Below are 17,786 nucleotides of genomic sequence, written 5' to 3'. Positions count from 1 at the left end.
GAGGGGAGCCGTCCCTGAGGTAACCGGCGTGAGGCGGGGCCGGTGGGGTGGGTTCGGTGCCGCGGGCGCTGGCCGGAACGGATTCCTGCGTGGAGCCCGCAGGCTGGAGCCCGGGGACGGCGTGGCCTGCGCCTTGGCCGGGGCACCGGGCGGCACCGGCCGGGCTCGCTGCGGGAGGCGGCGGGGAGGGTTTGCAGCCGGACGGGGATCAACGAGGCGGGGGGCGGGTGGTTTCTGTTTGACCGCAGTTTGAGTCAGGGACCCATTTTGTCCGGCTCTTCACGGCTGAGACTCTCATCAGCGTTCCGAGAGTGAGACCCCTTTCCCAGTTTCTTGAAGAAAAAGCCCCTCGTGTTACGTGAGTCGTACCCTAGGTCTGCTTCTGATGCAGTCAGTGGTACTTGCCCAGCTCAAGTCCCACCGCGGGCTGCGATCTACCGAGAGAGCAGCCCCTGACACCGTGCTGTCCAGGCCTTTCTGAACCACTGCTGCACCTGGATATATGGTACCGGCATTGCAACGTATAGTTTTCCTATGATTCTGCTGTCTCAAAACACTACTCACCTGCAGCTTTTCTCTTTCCCCCTCTCTTCAGGGTCCCGTCAGACTGGTTCTCCTGTAGCCGCCCAGCTCCTGGCCCTGGGACACACTCCTCAGCAGACTCTCGTCTCCTCTCTCAAATTAACGTCACAATTAATTTCTTCTGTGCTGGCAGTGTAACCATTGCAGCTGTATGTTTTTCCAGCTTCCTGGTGGTGATGGTTAAGTGTGGCAGGGTGTCTTCTCATTCATTTTGTCCCATTGCTCCTACTTTCTGACTTTGGTTTTGCTAAAGTGTTAAGCCCTTGATAGACTTAAGTGCTTGCATGCCGTGCTGGGTAAGTGTAACCACTTGAAACCCTTGGCTCCGCTCATGTTGTGCACTTACTTAAGTGCAGCACTTAACTGGAAGGCTGGTTTTCAAGCTGAGGTCATGTCTCATCTCTGCTGAGAGAGGCCAGCGTGCTTCTTGTTGCCATAAGATAAAAAAGTAGTAATCATACAGTGTCATAGGGGTCTTAGGATAATTGGTAACTACAACATGTGGCTTTGGCATAATTGTGAATTTCCCGCTGTCCTCTGATTTGGGTCCATTACATGATTGAACTGTTAGTTTCTGTGCATGGTTTTATTCCTCGCTGGCTGGAAGAAGTTTCCATGTGATACAGCAGATCCATTAAAGCCTGCCAGAAATAACTCTTCTCTCCTGACATCAGGAACTAATCTGCCTGCCGTTTTGTGTTACTTTAAATATTATATATTTCAAGATGACACTGAAATTAGACAGCTGATACAGGTCTGGGGAATTATTTTTCATTTTTAAAATCCCCATTATTCTGTTCCTGTGTGGAGGATTGTCTCCCCTTGAGTTGCGTGACTTCTGTTCACACTGATGAGAGTTATGTGGCTGTGGCAGCAGCATCGTATCTGAGATCATTTGAGATCTTCCTGACTATATGGCGATTTTAAGCACGGATAGATTTGCTTAGCTCCTCTTCAGGTTTAACTGCCACACCACATTCCAGTCTGTGTACACAGAGCTGTCTGAGCTATGGTTTCTGGAGATGACTGAAAATCAGCAGTGGGTAGGAAGCAGCGTTGTTGTATATTTACGGGCCATACTTGCCCTTGTGGTTGGAGCCACCAACAGACCTATACAAAACCTGAACCCCATGGAGGTCCTAGCCTGAGAAGTCGGGTAGCACTTGGCTGTTGCAGACTTCATCCTCTGCCCTCATGGAACACTGCCACAAGCAGATCCGGTAAAATGACCTAAGTTCTGCTTTTTGAAAGTGTAGCTTTGGGCAGTGATTCCCTAATTCTGTGAGCCTCAGTCTACTCTCCTCCCTCCGAGTTTCTTTCCAGTCCCCCATGCACCTTTCTCATCAAACCTTTAAGTGAAAACAGATATAAAGGAGAGTTGCTGACCTCTTAGCACAACTTTTGCAAAATACTGCAGCTCCGTGGATCATAGGCTGGGAAACTTCCCATGGAGAATAAGGCTGCTCACCGACTGGCCTTTCAGTTTTCAGTAGAAGTGGTGATGATACAAAAAACTGGGACACCCATTGTAGAAATCATCTCAGTTCTAGTTGTTTGATTTCCCTACTTAACTTGAGTTCCCTGAGGTTCCATTTATAATTACGTACAGGAATAACCATGTCTGGAGGGCAATTTTTCTCACCTATCTCACACATCTTATCTTAGGGTGAGGCGAATCATCCTTTTTTCTCTCCATTAGCTGTAAAGTCAGACTGGTACAGCTGTAGACAATTAATTTTTAAACCCCTAAATGACATGAGATGAATCATTGTCCCAGTGTAGCAAAGGCCCTCTCCTAAAGAAACCAGGTATCACACAGCTTATGTAATACATAATTTGGTGCTTGTCATGTATTTCTGTAGCCCAGCCAACATTACCAAAATTCAGAGGGATTGATTGCTTGTAACTGGTGCTACTGGCCGTCAGGACTCACTGGGATCCCTGTGCTCTGCAAGGGGAAATTGGCCTGGAGCAACAACAGCGGAGTGGGGAGCGCAGTGAGGTGAGTAAAGGCAGGAAGGGAAGTGTTTGCTCTGCTCTGTCCCAGAACCCTTAGCTAGTTCCTGCCCGGTCACATACAGCGAACTTCCTCCTGGACATACAGCCCCTCCTCTGTCTCTCACATACCAGCAATAGTGCTCAATAATAAAAAGGGAATAAAGTTTGCAATTGGAGAATTTAATCAGATATTTCTCTGGTGGTAAAAACAAAACAAAACAAAAAACCCAACAAAAACAACCCCACATGGAGAAATAGGAATAGGAAGGCAATAGAGCTGAATGCCATTCTCATGGTGGGGTCACCAAATGGTGTCCTGAACTAGAGAGATGTACATCTGCTCAGAGCTTATCGGGGCCCTGCTCTTCCTGGGAGAGGTACTGGATTTCTTTTCTTTCTCCCACTGGCCTCAGTAGCAGCTGCATTGCTGCGGTTCCCAGCTCTGAGGCTGTCATGCAGGACTGGACTACCCTGGTAGCTGGAGCAAATGCACTGTTCCTCAGTAAAATCAGCCAGCAGATCACATAAAAAATGAATCATCCCAGTCTCAGGGGGCTTGGTTCTTGGCCAGTGAAGCTACAGATTTCTTATTTAAGGAGGTTAGGAATCATTTAACGAAATCTTTTTTTCACCCAGATGAAATACTCAATCCATATGCTATGGACCAAGAGTCTTTAAACTGTCCTAGATAATGGGCTCAGAGTGGAGCTCACACAGGCGTACGCAGGCCAGGTTTTACAGCTGAGCAAGGTAGAATCCCACAGGCACTGTACCCACAGCAGCACGGAGCTGAGCACGGGTCCACGTTCCGTTGTTTACCCAGCTAATTCGGTGGGCTGTGCGGCCTTCGCTCACTGAGTCTATTACGTTGTGGGTATGTCTCCAGCATGCTGGGTGGGATTCTATGTCTAGGCAGTCTAGACTTGCTACCAGTGTCTACACAGATACAAAGCTGTTGGTAGGCTATTCTTTTGTGTTTTAGATTGGCACAAAGATGTCTTGGAAAAATACAAGTTGCAGCATCAAAATTCTGGAACTGGCATAGGTGAAACTCGGCAGTATTCCTCCTGTGCATACTGGAGTATCAGATACGTAGCAGCACTGGCTGATATCAGTGGTCCCTGGTTCATGGCCAGAAGCCAAAATGCAAAACCAAACCAAAACAAATATAACAGAAAAGAAAACCTGAGTCCTTCTGCTTATCCCCTGTTTGACAACTGAAGACTCCTGTGTGAAATGCTTCTTGGTATTTTAACACAATGGCCTCAAGGACTGGTTTGATGCTATTGCTGGCACATACAAACAGCTTATTGTATTTCTGCTGAGCAGCCAAAGATGCTGAAAATACAGTTGGTAGGTTTGGAATACAAAACCCGTACATGCTGTAGGCATGTTACACAGTATATGTTGTATATGTCTGATGCTGATTCAGGCTGATCTGCCTTTGTGTATTAGTTATCATATATCACTATAACACACTCAAATAGTAGAGTTGGGAAAAAAAAAAAAGGGCTGGTTGCACTGAGAGGGATGTAGCAGATAGAGTAGTAGTAGTCTTAAGGAAAAATAGATCATAAAGATTTCTTCAGTGTTGAGTCACGTACCTCTATGCACCAGAGACAGATCAATATTGTTTCTAATTCAAGACAAAAAACACCCAGCATAACAAAAGAGACTGTATTAGTGCAGACTTTATCACCCAAAACAATGCTCTGAAGAGGGAAAAGAGCTTTTAATGAGGTTGAAAGCATTTGATAAGGCTATAAGATGGGGAACACACGGTATTTACTTAGATGAACAATTGAGAAAATCTGCACATCATCTCTTAATTTGCTAAAAAGATAAGAAAAAACAGGGAGTTTGAAAAATAATGCAAGCCTACTCCTGCTCCTTGCAGTGCTCAGAGATGATTCAGTCAACGTTTCTTCCCAGTCACAATCAGCCATGGATTGCCACACCACTTGTCTCTTCAACATGCATTTGTGATTACGGCTGTTTGGTTTGTGGAGCAAAATACCTGGGGACCATTACATTTCTCCCAAAATACTGATGTATCAATGAAACATCATCATGTATAGGCCCGGGCTATAACCAGCTTTGCTTGCCCGGATGGTTGGGTTCATATAGGGAAGGGACCAGCACAAGGATCCCACCTGATGGAGCCTCAGGATGTGTGTCAGTAACGTTTGACGTGCTCTTGAGTTCAGCAGTGCAGATGCAGCTTAAGTTAACTGATGGTGTCTGTTGCTTGTGATCGGGATTAAGAGCATCACAGGCTGCTCTAAGCAACCTTACAGAGAAGCTGTTGCACTTACAAATCTTGGCTGAAGCGGGGGTAATCCTCATTAATGCACACAGTCTGCGCTACCCAACTCTCCAGAAAATGAATCTCTTTAGAAAGGAAACATTAAAAAATAATTTAGTGCGGTCTGACAGGCATGTTCTGCAACTCGAAATGCAGAGAGAAAGAATGAACCAGAAAAGCCCACAGGAAACAACTTTTACAATTTGCTTTGGAAGGTGTGAGTTAATACATTTTGTGTGCCAACATACAAGGTGACCCTGATGCTCAAGGGCAAACCCATAGAATTTCTCTCCAATTTGAAATAATACAAAGCAAAAATGAAAATTCTGTAACTCCATAGTTAAGCTGAATCTGGTCTCTTGAATTGAAAACCTTTCTTGTTATCTGTGTTTGAGCATGTAAATATACAGATTTTAGTGGAAATTGGGTACTTCGGTGCTTGAGAAAACTCTGCTGGAGGCTCACCTTAATCTTTTGATGTCAAAATACTCCTCAAATTGGACTTCCAGTGAATTCTTACAATGATTTCATCTCCCCTAAGGTGTATCATTTTAATCCTAGGTGTTCAGGCTCACCTTCCAGGTTGGGATATACATTAATAACAACGGCGATTATCCCTGGAGTACAGCAATACTCACACCAGGAGAACGTGCAGTTCTGCTGTCAAGGCCTGTTTTGCTGGAGGAAGAAAAATTCCCTTTGAACACCTTTGAAGGTCATGCTGTGAAAGACTAATTGTCGTCTTTATGGCGCGGTTTATGGAGCTTGGCCAAAGCACTTGAAGTGCTTTCGGTCATCCATTGACACTGTTGCATTTCAAATGGGGTCACATGGTAAACCTTCATTGGCCCAGGAAATTTTCAGATCCTTTCATCTGAAGCCGTTTCAGTGTTGCTATTTTGATTCTTTGTCTTAAGAGTGTTTCTGGCAGTTTGGTAGCTGGGCATGCTACGATCAAGTAAGCACAAGTATAGGGGAGCAGCAAATCAACTAATTCTGAAAAATCTGGAGCTAGATTTCTCAAATCAAATAGCAGACAGATCTAGCAGTGTGCATGCTGCATTTGTGAGGAAACGGGAGGTAGATTCTGCACACAGCTATAAAACCCCTGAATCAGAAAGGCGAAGGGAGTAACCCAGAATGTTGAGCTGTGGTGTGGTGCAAGCAGCTGGTGAACAATCACCAACTAACAATGAGACTCCACATACCAAACACTGGTGTCTGTACAGTAGGTGTCAGGTCTATGCTAGCACATATTTCCATCCCCTGACTGTAAGAGACTGGTCTCAAGTTCCAGACTGGTAGGCAGCCATCCCGTATAAAATAGGTTGTATGGATACATGTTAGGCTGCATCAGTATCAAGAAACCACAGGCAGAGAGCTTATTCTATGAGTGCCACCACAGTTTATGCTCATGTAAGTTAATCAGTCCCCAAAATATCCCAGATAAATGGCCTTGTCGCTGCTGTCTGATGGGAGCAGCCCGGGCCAGGCCCAATCCCAGAGAGCTGACCGTGGCCAGAACTACGGTCACAGGTCAGTGCTCAAGTTGTCACCTAGTCCTGGCCAGTTTACTAGCACAGACGGTTTCAACGGCACACGCACAGGTTGCCTGCAAGGAGGAGGCAGTTTAAAGGGCTAACCATGGGCTTTAGCAGCAGTGGCTTTAATCTGTGTGCTTTTACAGACTCATCACGTGGCTTCAAGTCAGGCAAACACTTTTCAACTTAGTTGCTTCCTGGCTACGGGAGGTATTAATCTGCCTTCTTAACAGGATTATTATTATGTGAAGTATTATCACTATGAAGATATGTAAAGCTAACTAAAAAATACTGTATCAACTCCATGGTATCACTCATTGCAATACAGATTAACTCTTACAGAACCCTCCATTATATTTACACCTTTCAAACCACAGATTTTTCTCACTCCCAAATGCGTTTTACAAAAACTAATTTGTCTTTATGCGGTCAGAATATCAAATAGGACACAAGAGAGAGGAACAGTGAAGTTCAAGCATCGAACCACAGTTGAGAAAACCCTTCCCAATATTCAGTCCTCTCTCAAAGGGGCAGTAAGCAATTTTTAGCCCTCAGCCTCTGAGCCATAAATAATGAGATGTAAATTCCCATTGGGACAGAATCTGTCTCCAGGTGTGTGAATGTACAGCATCCTGCACTCATGCGATATGATTCTGATGTTTTTCAGAACCATACATTAAAGAGACATGGTACAGAAACAGGGAGGAAAAAGGGAAGGTTTTACTAGCAATCAATCAGCTCTCAATAACTCTTCTTGTTTATTTATAATAGGCGGGTACACACACAAAGGCTGTTACGGAGTCTGATGAATACAAGTGTCAGAATTTAAACACAATCATGGGATTCTGTATGTATCCTTTAGGGCAGATTAATTAGAATGAATTACCAGTTAGCAACTGAAAATTAATTTCCTCTGTTAATACTTTTGCTCTGCAATACTCATTTTGAATATTAATGCTTCTCATTTTTATGCATCATGCATGCTGCTCAAGTGCTGATGCATACTCCATGTAGACAGCATAGCAGAAATTCTACTGCTCAGACACTATTGGGGTCCATTGATACAGGGGTCAAACTTACTATAAGAGACTATCATTTTCAGAAATTGCATTTGCCGGTGTTTAAATTATAAAAGCTATAAAACTCAAAAATATATATCTTTGTTTTCCTAATCACATATCCTATTTTCCCTTTCATGAGTTCATTAATATATTATTCATTAATGCATCCCACAAACTCCAGCCTTCTATTTAAAATGATGACCCAAGAAATGTAATTCTGAAGTTAATTTTTATCACTTTTTTATTAAACATTTTTCTCAGTTTATACTTTGAACATAAATACACAAGTTTTACGGCTCATGTTATAAAAGACACTACTATGTGTTAGAAAACATATATAGAATATATCTTAGTGGTTACACTTGCTCCCCTCTTTTCTTAATATCTTCCATAACTTCTATTAATCTAGAAAAGCAGTATCAGATAGCAAAATCCAGCCTACCTAGCAGCACAGCCTACAACAGCTATGAAGACTATTTGCCAGCTCTAAGAGAAACTTTGGTTCCTGCCTGTTTTCATAGTAAGGTAACACCAGTTAGCTGTGTATCAGAAAACAAACATTGCACCTTGTGCTCGTTAGGTACTAAAAATCTAGTTCATGACAATGTGGATTTTTAAAGACAGACATACAGCTCCTCTTTTGCTTTACAGCTTAGTATGATAAATAGATATATATTTCAAAACAGTGTAATGTAAATGAGGGACCCTGTTCTGTTCTTGCTGAAGTCACTGGCAAAACTCCGAGGTACTTCCAGAAGAGCTGTATTTGTGCTTTGTTTCTACTGTTTTATTGACAAAACTGAAGAAAATGATATTTCAGCTGGAAGATAGGATGAATTTCAGTTTAAAATTCTTATGCGTTACTGCTAGCAGATCCTGTAATAACACCAGGCATGGATGTTGAATGTGAGGCAGACTCTGCTTACTGCTCCTAGCGATAAAGATCCACGAGGAGTGGACACGATCCTCCAGTCCTGAAGGCACAGATGTGGCATCCCACGCCCAGGGAGGACACAAAATAGAACCTGTGGTCTTTTTACTGCAGAGCAGCAAAGGGATACTACATTATATATGCTTTATACACAGAAGAATCTTTTAACATGTTTTTCAATATACATACATTAAACTGTACAATGCAGTACTTCCACACAGTGGGCAAAGAGCAGCTCCCAGGGCCATAGCTATGGAAGAGTGTAGAAAATGCAACCGGCCTTGGTCCCTCAGGCTAGGCAAGCCCAGGCAGTAGGCCAGGGAAAAGAGGAAAAGTTTGGGAAAATGTTGCCAGTTGCCTGGCTTAGAGGCACTCTGGTTTTTTTTGTTTTGTTTTGCTTTGTTTTTTTTCTCTCTCTCACCAGGGCTCATGCCAACATTAAGCCCATGCCAATGCTGACAACACCCAACTAAAGTTGCGAGATACACAGCGAAAGACACAGAATAAAAGCACAAAACAGTAATGAAGACCCTAAGCTTACAATCCGCAACAAATATTTTTCGTGACTCACTAAAGTCCATGCTTTATGCCTCAAGAATTCTGTTCTGATCAGGATGTAGGATATGGGCAAAACCTCTAAAGAGAAATCTGGGTGCATATCTGATTTTTGAAATGCCTATTTTGGTGACATCTAGCAGACAAAGATTCACTGCATTAGCACTCCCTCTGCCCCACGTATTTGGTGGCGGTGAAGACCTGGTGCTGTCAGACTAGCTAAGTCAGCCCACACCACTGGGGTCATCTTGACAGAGGTTTGCTTTTTAGAGCAGACAGACTGAAAATTTAGATACACAAATCTGCTGCAAAATAAGGAAAAGAAATTTCAGCAACATTTTAAAAAACCTCAACTGCTCTTTTGGAAAAAAACTCCACCCTTTTATCTTATATTAAACAAAATAATTCATTCTCTAGTACTGTTTACCTTGAAATATTATCTGCTGGGAAACACTGTAATTATGGTTGATGTTGACTTAAACTAGGCAGACTGAAACAGAACATGGTGGAATCAAAGAGTTTGTATTAGAAGCAGCACAAATAATTTCAGGGCAACCCCACTCCCCGCCCCTCACTGGTATAATAATGGTACCAAAGTAGCCAAAGGTTTTACTTGATTCTAGTCAATGCATACATCTGACAAACGTTCTGCTTCGGATATATTTAATTTGCATTTTACAGAACTGATGGACAGTATTAGAGTTCTTAACACATTCAAATGAAACTTGACAGTCCTAATTTTTCTGTATCTTTCAGTCTATTGATGAGGGTAAAGGATGTTCCCAGTGACTCCATTCAACATTTTACCCGTATTAAACATATTTTGACAGAAGAATGTGTCTCATCGTCATTTCTGGCAATGTCTTTCTGAGCTGAAGGCTTTGTCTTATATTTCATATATGCAGAGACTAGCACAAAAAGTAATTTCAGTAGAAATCCCAAATTCAAAGTTTCCTTTGGAAATATATGCATTCATTAAGCAATGACAATTAGGTCTCTATTTAGAATTCAGCCCTCTAACATTACCAAAGCAACTGCCTGCCCGACTGAGTGAATGAAGCTATGCACGCTATTTTCACAATTATCCATTTTCAAGACCACGCTTTGCTGAAACTCTGGGTGAAAAGAGGCGACCACCATTCAGATATGATCACATCTCTGCTGTTGAGCTGTGGCATTATTTGACAGGTGTTTGCCTGAGGACATAGTACAAATCTATTGACCAATACCCACAGTAACTACCTGCACTCCCTACAGATATTCTAATATTAGTATGTTTCTCCCCAATTAATTATTTAATTAATAATTTAATTACTGATTTACTGGATGTGTATGCCTCCTTAAAAATGGCAGAGTCCATGCCTAGCTTTGATAGGGAGTTGCCAGGGGGAGAACGCGTTAGCAGCACTACAATGCACAGCTGTTGTATATCTGTGTTTCCCACTTGCCCTAAGCCACAGCATCCTTAGAACTTGCCCTGTGTAACGAAGGTCAGTCACATTGCACCTACTAAGAAAATTAATGTGTTTTTTATACTGCAATATTTTTAATAATACTGAGCATTAGGAATAATAATAATTAAAACCAATCTATTTTCTATGTTGAAATAAACAAATACCTATCAATTAATATAACTGGTTTTGTCCAGACCGAACTCTGGCTTGTGGAATGATTTTACAAACTGTTATAGTAATTACCAAATTAATATTAGCTTGCATTAGACTATTTATTGTTTAAAAATATTTGTTAATTTGTTAAAATCTACAGTCCATGCAATACGTCACTTTGGAAAAAGAACCAACAGCTGGCTTACATAAGCAAAAACCAGCATGAGACATGGCATGCGTTCCTTGCCTTCCCCAAGTGCTATAGAACATAATTATGATATTTATAAATGTGAATATAAATAAGGTAGAGATTCTAAAACCATTTAAAAGTGTCTAACAGATCCTTTTTGCTCTAAGTATCAAGGACAGCATCAATGGCTAAACATTTTCCAATACCCTAAACATTGCAGAACGTTCTTAGCATGTGAAGACTCTGTTTTGCAACCCTTAATCCTGTGACCAAAGCCGACCAAAATTGCTCCCACGTGTATAAAGTCTATCCATTTGGGTCCCAAGCCAGCATTTGCTGTAAAAGGATATCAGACTTCTTTTAATAGCAGAAAGTTTCTTGGATTTAGTTCGCTCAGATATTCAACAGCGGGATTTGCCAGACCATCACTGAAGACACTAGTTCATCTTGCCGCTGTTGCTTGACCTTCTTGTTCACTCTTCTGTGTCCCTGGCCACCAGAAATGACTAATACTGAACTTGCTTTCATTTTCTTGGATCTCTGTCTTTTACTTTTAAATGAGATATTTTGATCTTTCAAAAGCTCATAAATGTTACTGTCCTCTGGCCTATGTTCTAGGCAACTTGATCCATGAGACAAAGTAAGGGATCCAGATGACGACGACAAGTCGCTTTTTTGTGCAATGGATCCTACTGAACCTCCCAGCCAAATGGCAGTGTCATGGGTGTTACTAAGGGAAGAGCTTGGTCTTTCATTGTGCAGAACGTCCTTTTGGTCGTCATCTTTAGGTTCTGAGCCAGGAGGCAGGCTGTTCCTCAATTTGTTTCTGTTCTTCTTGTTTATAGATGTAGCTGTTACAAGAAACTTGACTGGGCCATTGTGTGCATGATACGATACAATTCCTCTTCCTGGAGCCAAAAGAAAAAGACAATTAAAGAATGCTATTTATTTTACCACAGTGTTCCACCATAATTAGTTCATGAGATTTGCTCAGAAAAGCATAACTCTCAAAACCATATTATATGCATCCAATCCATCTTTCGCCTTGTGTGTACACAATTTACAGAAAAATACGTACAAAAAATATCTATTGTATCACAAGTGTTTTAGGACTGTACTAATAAATCAGCTGAAACATGGCATTATGAATTTCAGTTGACTGACTTTTGTGTTCTGTTCTCACAATAGCATGAGTACAGAAATGTTGCTAACAACCTTTTTTTTTTTTCATCAACACACTGAGTTTTCTCTACTAATACTCAAGCAAAATACATGGTTTTCCATTAATGCTGTTGTACCTCTGTACCTCTCCAGAACAGCATAAGAACATCTGTTTCATTGTAACAGACCCCTCCACGCTACACAGCAGGAACTAAAACTCATCCTTCTGAATAGTTGTCTAGTTACCATGGCAGATTCATAAAAAAACAATAATCATTCGGTCATTTTCTTCCTTTTTTAAGAAGTATTTAAACAATGGGATGCTGGTGGTACAAGGAAGATTTACACTATGCAAATCATTAGAATGTATGAAAAACAAATTGCACATGGCCAAATTCAGAAGCTGTAACAATATTAGTATATGTGGCTTTTACAGCAAAAAAAGAAGAAGAAGAAAAAATGCAGCATTCTACAAAATCAGCTACAATGAGAAAAAGAGCTAGGCTATCAAGGGGAAAAACCCACAGCCCTACAAATCACTCTGTCCATCCCTAACTCCCTAATGCATTTCAGGTTATGATAAAACATATTCTGCTTTTACAGAAAGTGCAATGATATAAAGATGAATTATCACTATTGGAAGCACAACTGGAGAGAAATCAGTTTTTCGGCTCAAATTCCAAATATAGTATGAAAGACTATAAAAACAGATCTTTAAATGTAATGTTGCTAGACCTGTGAAATCTGACAAATCTTGACCCAAAACAAATGCAAGAATATACAGATGACATAAAACACAACAATCAAAACAGAAAATGGAAGAATGAAATGAGATATTTTTTGATTCTGCAACTATGCATTTTCTTGTATTGCTTTTATTTCCACTTAACATAAGTTCCATATTTTTTAAGAAGTATTTATCCTGTGTCATACTGGATTATTGCTGTGTATTTTGCTGAACACAGAGGATTTAGTTTTCATTTTGCAAAGTTACATAAGCTTTTTTTTTTTTTTTTCCTCTGAAGGAAGTTGCAAACAGCTTGCCTCATAAAATCTGCCAGCTTTGCTCCACAGCACAGAAGCTCGAGCAGAATTCTGAACCCAAAACATAGAATGGCAAAGTCCCTCTTGAACACAATTTTTAAATCTTGCTTCTGCTAGTAGCTTAAACGTTTGCAAAGTGATAGAACAGCATTCATGTGTCTGTATTTCAAATGGGGTAATATGAAAGTAATAAATACATCTTTCCAAAATGCAAAAATCTTGATCATTGTCAAAAAAAAAAAAAAAAAAAAAAAAAGAAAATATATACTCTCACATATTCCAAATCTCCCATTTTGGGAAGAAAGGGCACAAAATCAATTTACTGAATAGGCAATATACTGAATTTTCAGTGCCTATGTCTATAAACCTAATACATCTCTTTCCCTCAGATCTGGAAGAAAGATTGTTTGCATTCTCTTCTCATCACCATATATTTGACTGTACTCCAGCAGGATTAATGCCGATCCTATTCTTATGCCCTAAAGAAAAACTGTTGTCCCGGCTCAAACAACTGAGACAAAACTAGCCAAGTATCTGGATATACTGTAAAGCTCAGGAAGAACAAATAATATAATCTCATCACAAAGCCCTGATATGTATCTAAACAATATATATAATTTGGCAGGTTCACTTAAATTACTGACAGAAGAGAAATGAAATCTTCATTATAAACCATGGTACTCAATCCGTTTCAGAAATTTCACTCACCGGTTACTTTGGGAATCCCCTGCAAACGTGGCACTGGTAATGCTACTATTATTCCCAGGTTTGTTCCAACCAGCAATAAACCATGGCACACCAGGAGGCTGGTCACAGAAACACGCTGCTGCCCTGTGAAGTTTAAGAAGTGCTCAGTTACTTAAGAGTGATGATCCTTGCCTAGATCAAAGTAACTTCAGGCAAATACAATCAGCTGTACCATATCATTCAGCAAAGCACTCATCACAAAAGCAAATATTTTGCTGGACTGCTTTACATACATGACAATTTAAAGTCTATTAAACTTCTGAAACATTCTGTCCTAATCTCTAAATCACAGTATCTAAAAGTAGACAGAGACTATCTTTACAAACATGCCTTTATGATTAGACTATGTTTGTATATTTTCAATAATAAAACTGAAAGGCATTTCACTTCACAATACTCAATAGTTTATTGGCATAATACAGTATACTCAAGACTCAAACCTGTTCATCATTACTTTTTTTCCCCCAGTTTTTATTCTGTGAAATAGCATCAGAAGTGCTGTGTCTCCCTGTTTGAGTTTGGGTCCTCCTGCACAAGAAGGCGTTGGCATATTGGAATAAGTCTGATTGAAGCCAACCAAGACGTTCAGGATACTGGAGCACATAATGTACAAAGAGAGGTGAAAAGAGGTGCTCTCTGCACGAATCTGACAGGAGGGTGCACAGAAAACAGAGTCAGACTCTACTCAGATGTGCACAGTTATAGGATAAGACATAACGGATTGAATTTGGAACACAGGAAATTTGGATTGTAAGTAGCAAAAAGCTTCTTCATCGTAAGTGTGGTCAAACACTCCAATGGGTTGCTCAGAGAGGTTGTGGAATCTCCGTCCTATCCAAAGATGTTAAAAATTTGGCTGGACAAGTCCTTGATCAAGCAGATTTAATCAGGTCTTCTTCAAGAAGGATGGACAAGATGACCTCCAGAGTAATTTCCAATCAAAATTATTCTATGATTCTGTGATTTTTCTACAACATATTATTTATGAGATTCCTATTTTTCTAACGAAAACAAAGTCATTTTTGCTTGCAATGCTTACTAAATACATTTGATTCAGTGTAGATGGATTTTCAAAACAGTCTTGCCAAGTTTCAGAAATGGAAACGACTGCCTACCGAAACTTCTGCCACAGCCTAAGTTTATGTGGAGGATCATTTAAACTCTGCTGGAATCCTCCAGGTTGAAACCCTACATATTCTAGGATTTATTATTAACTTTACATGCAAGAGAGCAGTCACTCCCATCTCCATTATAGCTCTCAAGTTGTTAATCACTTCAACAGTAAGTAGGGAATTTGGATTCCATGTCTGATAGAACTTGGATGAACCTGCATGTTCCACACCTTGGAAAAGGACCTTAATTACGGTGTATCACAAATGAATGCATTTTCCATCTTGTGCATTGAAGCTGAGACAATTTACATCCAAGAATATACAAATCACAGACCCAGTGGGAAAGCAGGGAAGGAGCAGCTTGACTGTAGCCCAAAACACTCAACTGGAAAGCAGGAGGCAGGCCGCAGTTCGAGTCTTTCCTCACAGAACTTTGCAAAACCAAAGCATTAACCCAGCAGTATTGTGTTCCAAAAGGCACACATTGGGCCAGATAAGGAATCCCAGCTCTATCTACCCAAAACCACATTCTAAAATACTCTAAAGGCACGACAATTGGTTACCCTTGGCAGGTGTAACAAGCATGAGTAAGTTGAAGAGGCTCCATCTACGCATGCAAACCTTCAGAGACATCCATGCTGTTTTCCATAAACTGTAGGTATTTATGCTGGTAGGACTGCATCATCCCTCTTCAGCTAGATAAGCATGGATGGTCTATGCCCATCAATAAATTACAAACCTTTTGAAGCTTGGAGTTTGCTTTTTTGCTTTTTTTTTTTTTTTTTTGTGCTTCTTTTGTTCTTTTGCTTTTTTTGAGATACTAATGGGATTAATTTAGTTTCCAAAACAAAGCACACAAAGGCGCTCCTTCAGCATATAAGAAGTTAAAACGGTGATGTCCAAAGACCTCTGTGCACTGGAGTTTTCAAAAAACAGTATTTGAATTATGTGATTTAAAGCTCAGGCTTGTTCAAGCTGCATATAACATATGAGTTCTCTCCCACAGCTGGTGCAACAGCAAGTCCAAGGTAGCTGCACTTAACCTTACTCCATTTCACTTAAAGCTTGTTTTACAAAGTACAACATAAATACTTAAGTACAATTTTTAAACTTTTAAAATTATCAAAAGCTCAAATTGTACTTTCGCCTCTCAAACTCCTTGCAGAGGCAATATGCTCACATTTTTAAACAACACATCTTCAATGCTTTTTAAACTGTAAAATAATATGCATTATTTCATCCCTGAAGCAACTTCTAACCAGTAATTCTTACCAGGGAAAACTAGTAATATGCATGACTGTTTCCATAGGTGAAACCAGCAACTAAGAATCTTAAACACTGAGCACAACCTTAAGCACGAACTATCTACAGTGAGGTCAAAAGGAAAATTGCTTGCTTTGAAATCTTGGAAAAGCAAGAAACATTTGCATCTGAAAATATACTTTGAAAGAGTACATAATGATATATAGATTAAAAAACTCTATTAAAATATTAACTTAGAATATTGATTAATATTAATATTAATTAATATTAATTTGATATATGCTAGCCAAAATTTGAAATCCTACTTTTCTATATTATTTTGTGACTATTTGATATATTTCAAATTCAGAGGAAAAAAAAATAAACATAAAACCAATTCTTCAGAATGCATTATGCAATAAGCACAGAAATTAACAAGTTAGGAAAGGAAAATGATAAACATAAATGCCAAAACCAATCAAATACTCTTATCTTTAAATGAAAACTTTTAGATCACACTGTCCCAATCCAATGACAGAACTGTTAAAACCTGTACAATAATCTGACCAAGATCTTGACTTTATGAAGAACTGAAGCCAACAATTACGTTTATACATGGACAAAGGTTTTTATTGTCTGTGTACTGCTCTACGTTCACCTTTCTCAGGTCTCAATTACAACAACCACCAGACCTGGGTATGTCTTCATGTGTTCCCAAATAGATCTCCTGAAGTCAACCCTAGGTAGGTGCAAGAGCATATTGGTGCATACCCTCTTACATGACCATGCTGCTCTTGCTATATAAAAAACAAGCCCGCTGTACAGCCTGATTTGGTTGACCTAAAATTTTCCTCAGTCTTCTTATCGTTTCCCAGCAGTAAAATCATAAAACAACTGCATTTTACGGTCTGGCACTTGGTGGGGTGGTGACAAAACCAAGCTGTAGGCCTCAAAGTATAGTCTGTTTTCCACAGAGAGGAAATAATACATTTTTTTCTTTGCTATTCTCATCTGTTTCCAGGAAAGACACATGTCCTTCTGCATATAAGCAGAATACAGCAACTTAAGCAGAAATCACCTCTTTGTTAAACAGGTAACTATCATCGTCCATATGAGCAATGAAATGACATGTATCAAGGCCACGGAAATCTCTTCAAAAGGACAAACTTAGAGCTGAAATGAAAAATATGTTTAAGGTTGTTCTTGAATAAGGAAATATTGGATGTGACTATGAAAAAACAAGTGGACTGTCTACTCATGTACAGTATGACTTTTTTTTTTGGTGTGAGCTGCGATAGAGGCTGCTGAAAACCTTCCTTTGTTGAGATTTCAACTACACTTCACAAACCCTAAGCGTAAATTTACTCCACAAATTAAGGACATCACATCAGTGAAGTGTGTATATTTGTCTTCCAATGTTAACAGATCTTTTTTTTTTTTCTGCTGCTCAGTATGGCCTCTGTTCAGCTAACAGCGCTGTGCCTGGGCCACTTAAAAGCAATCCAGCTGTACTTGTGGTTTACTCGATAGTGAAATAAATAGTTACCTGGACCTATAACAATGATGACCATTCTTTTCCTTTCTCATATGCCATTTGTGCTTTTTTTGTGTTTTGTTAAAGAACACAAGCTTGTTATATATTTTTAGGAAGTATTTTTGATGATATTTTTGATGTGGACCACTCTGGACTAAATGTCTATCCCGTGGCTG

The 17,786-nt window shown here is 40.1% G+C and overlaps 1 protein-coding gene and 1 long non-coding RNA gene across 5 annotated transcripts in view; one reads left to right on the top strand and one right to left on the bottom strand.

Annotated features, from left to right (window-relative positions):
- The first annotated feature begins 261 nt into the window (after positions 1-261).
- LOC147601201 (uncharacterized) lies at positions 262-2,578 on the top strand. 2 transcript variants are annotated; one of them, XR_015258191.1, is made up of 3 exons: positions 262-505; positions 596-731; positions 2,445-2,578. It is a non-coding gene; the product is annotated as an uncharacterized LOC147601201 (long non-coding RNA). The 2 variants fall into 2 exon arrangements; XR_015258190.1 differs by lacking the exon at positions 2,445-2,578 and having other exon boundaries at positions 596-1,241.
- Positions 2,579-8,793: 6,215 nt separating this feature from the next.
- ARHGEF10 (Rho guanine nucleotide exchange factor 10) overlaps positions 8,794-17,786 on the bottom strand; it is a 102,653-nt gene continuing 93,660 nt past the window's right edge. For all 3 annotated transcript variants that reach the window (XM_086745219.1, XM_086745221.1, XM_086745220.1), the window contains 2 exons: positions 13,684-13,806; positions 8,794-11,678 (listed from right to left, as the gene is read on the bottom strand). In XM_086745219.1, the coding sequence (XP_086601345.1) occupies positions 11,164-11,678; positions 13,684-13,806 (638 nt within the window). In that variant the 3' untranslated portion in view covers positions 8,794-11,163. The remainder of the gene's footprint in view (positions 11,679-13,683; positions 13,807-17,786) is intronic.

Source organism: Chlamydotis macqueenii, chromosome 3 (genome assembly GCF_036417535.1).
Source record: "Chlamydotis macqueenii isolate bChlMac1 chromosome 3, bChlMac1.mat, whole genome shotgun sequence".
Taxonomy (NCBI): domain Eukaryota; kingdom Metazoa; phylum Chordata; class Aves; order Otidiformes; family Otididae; genus Chlamydotis; species Chlamydotis macqueenii.
Note: the sequence above shows the minus strand (reverse complement) of the source record. Positions and strands in the feature narration are given on the sequence as shown.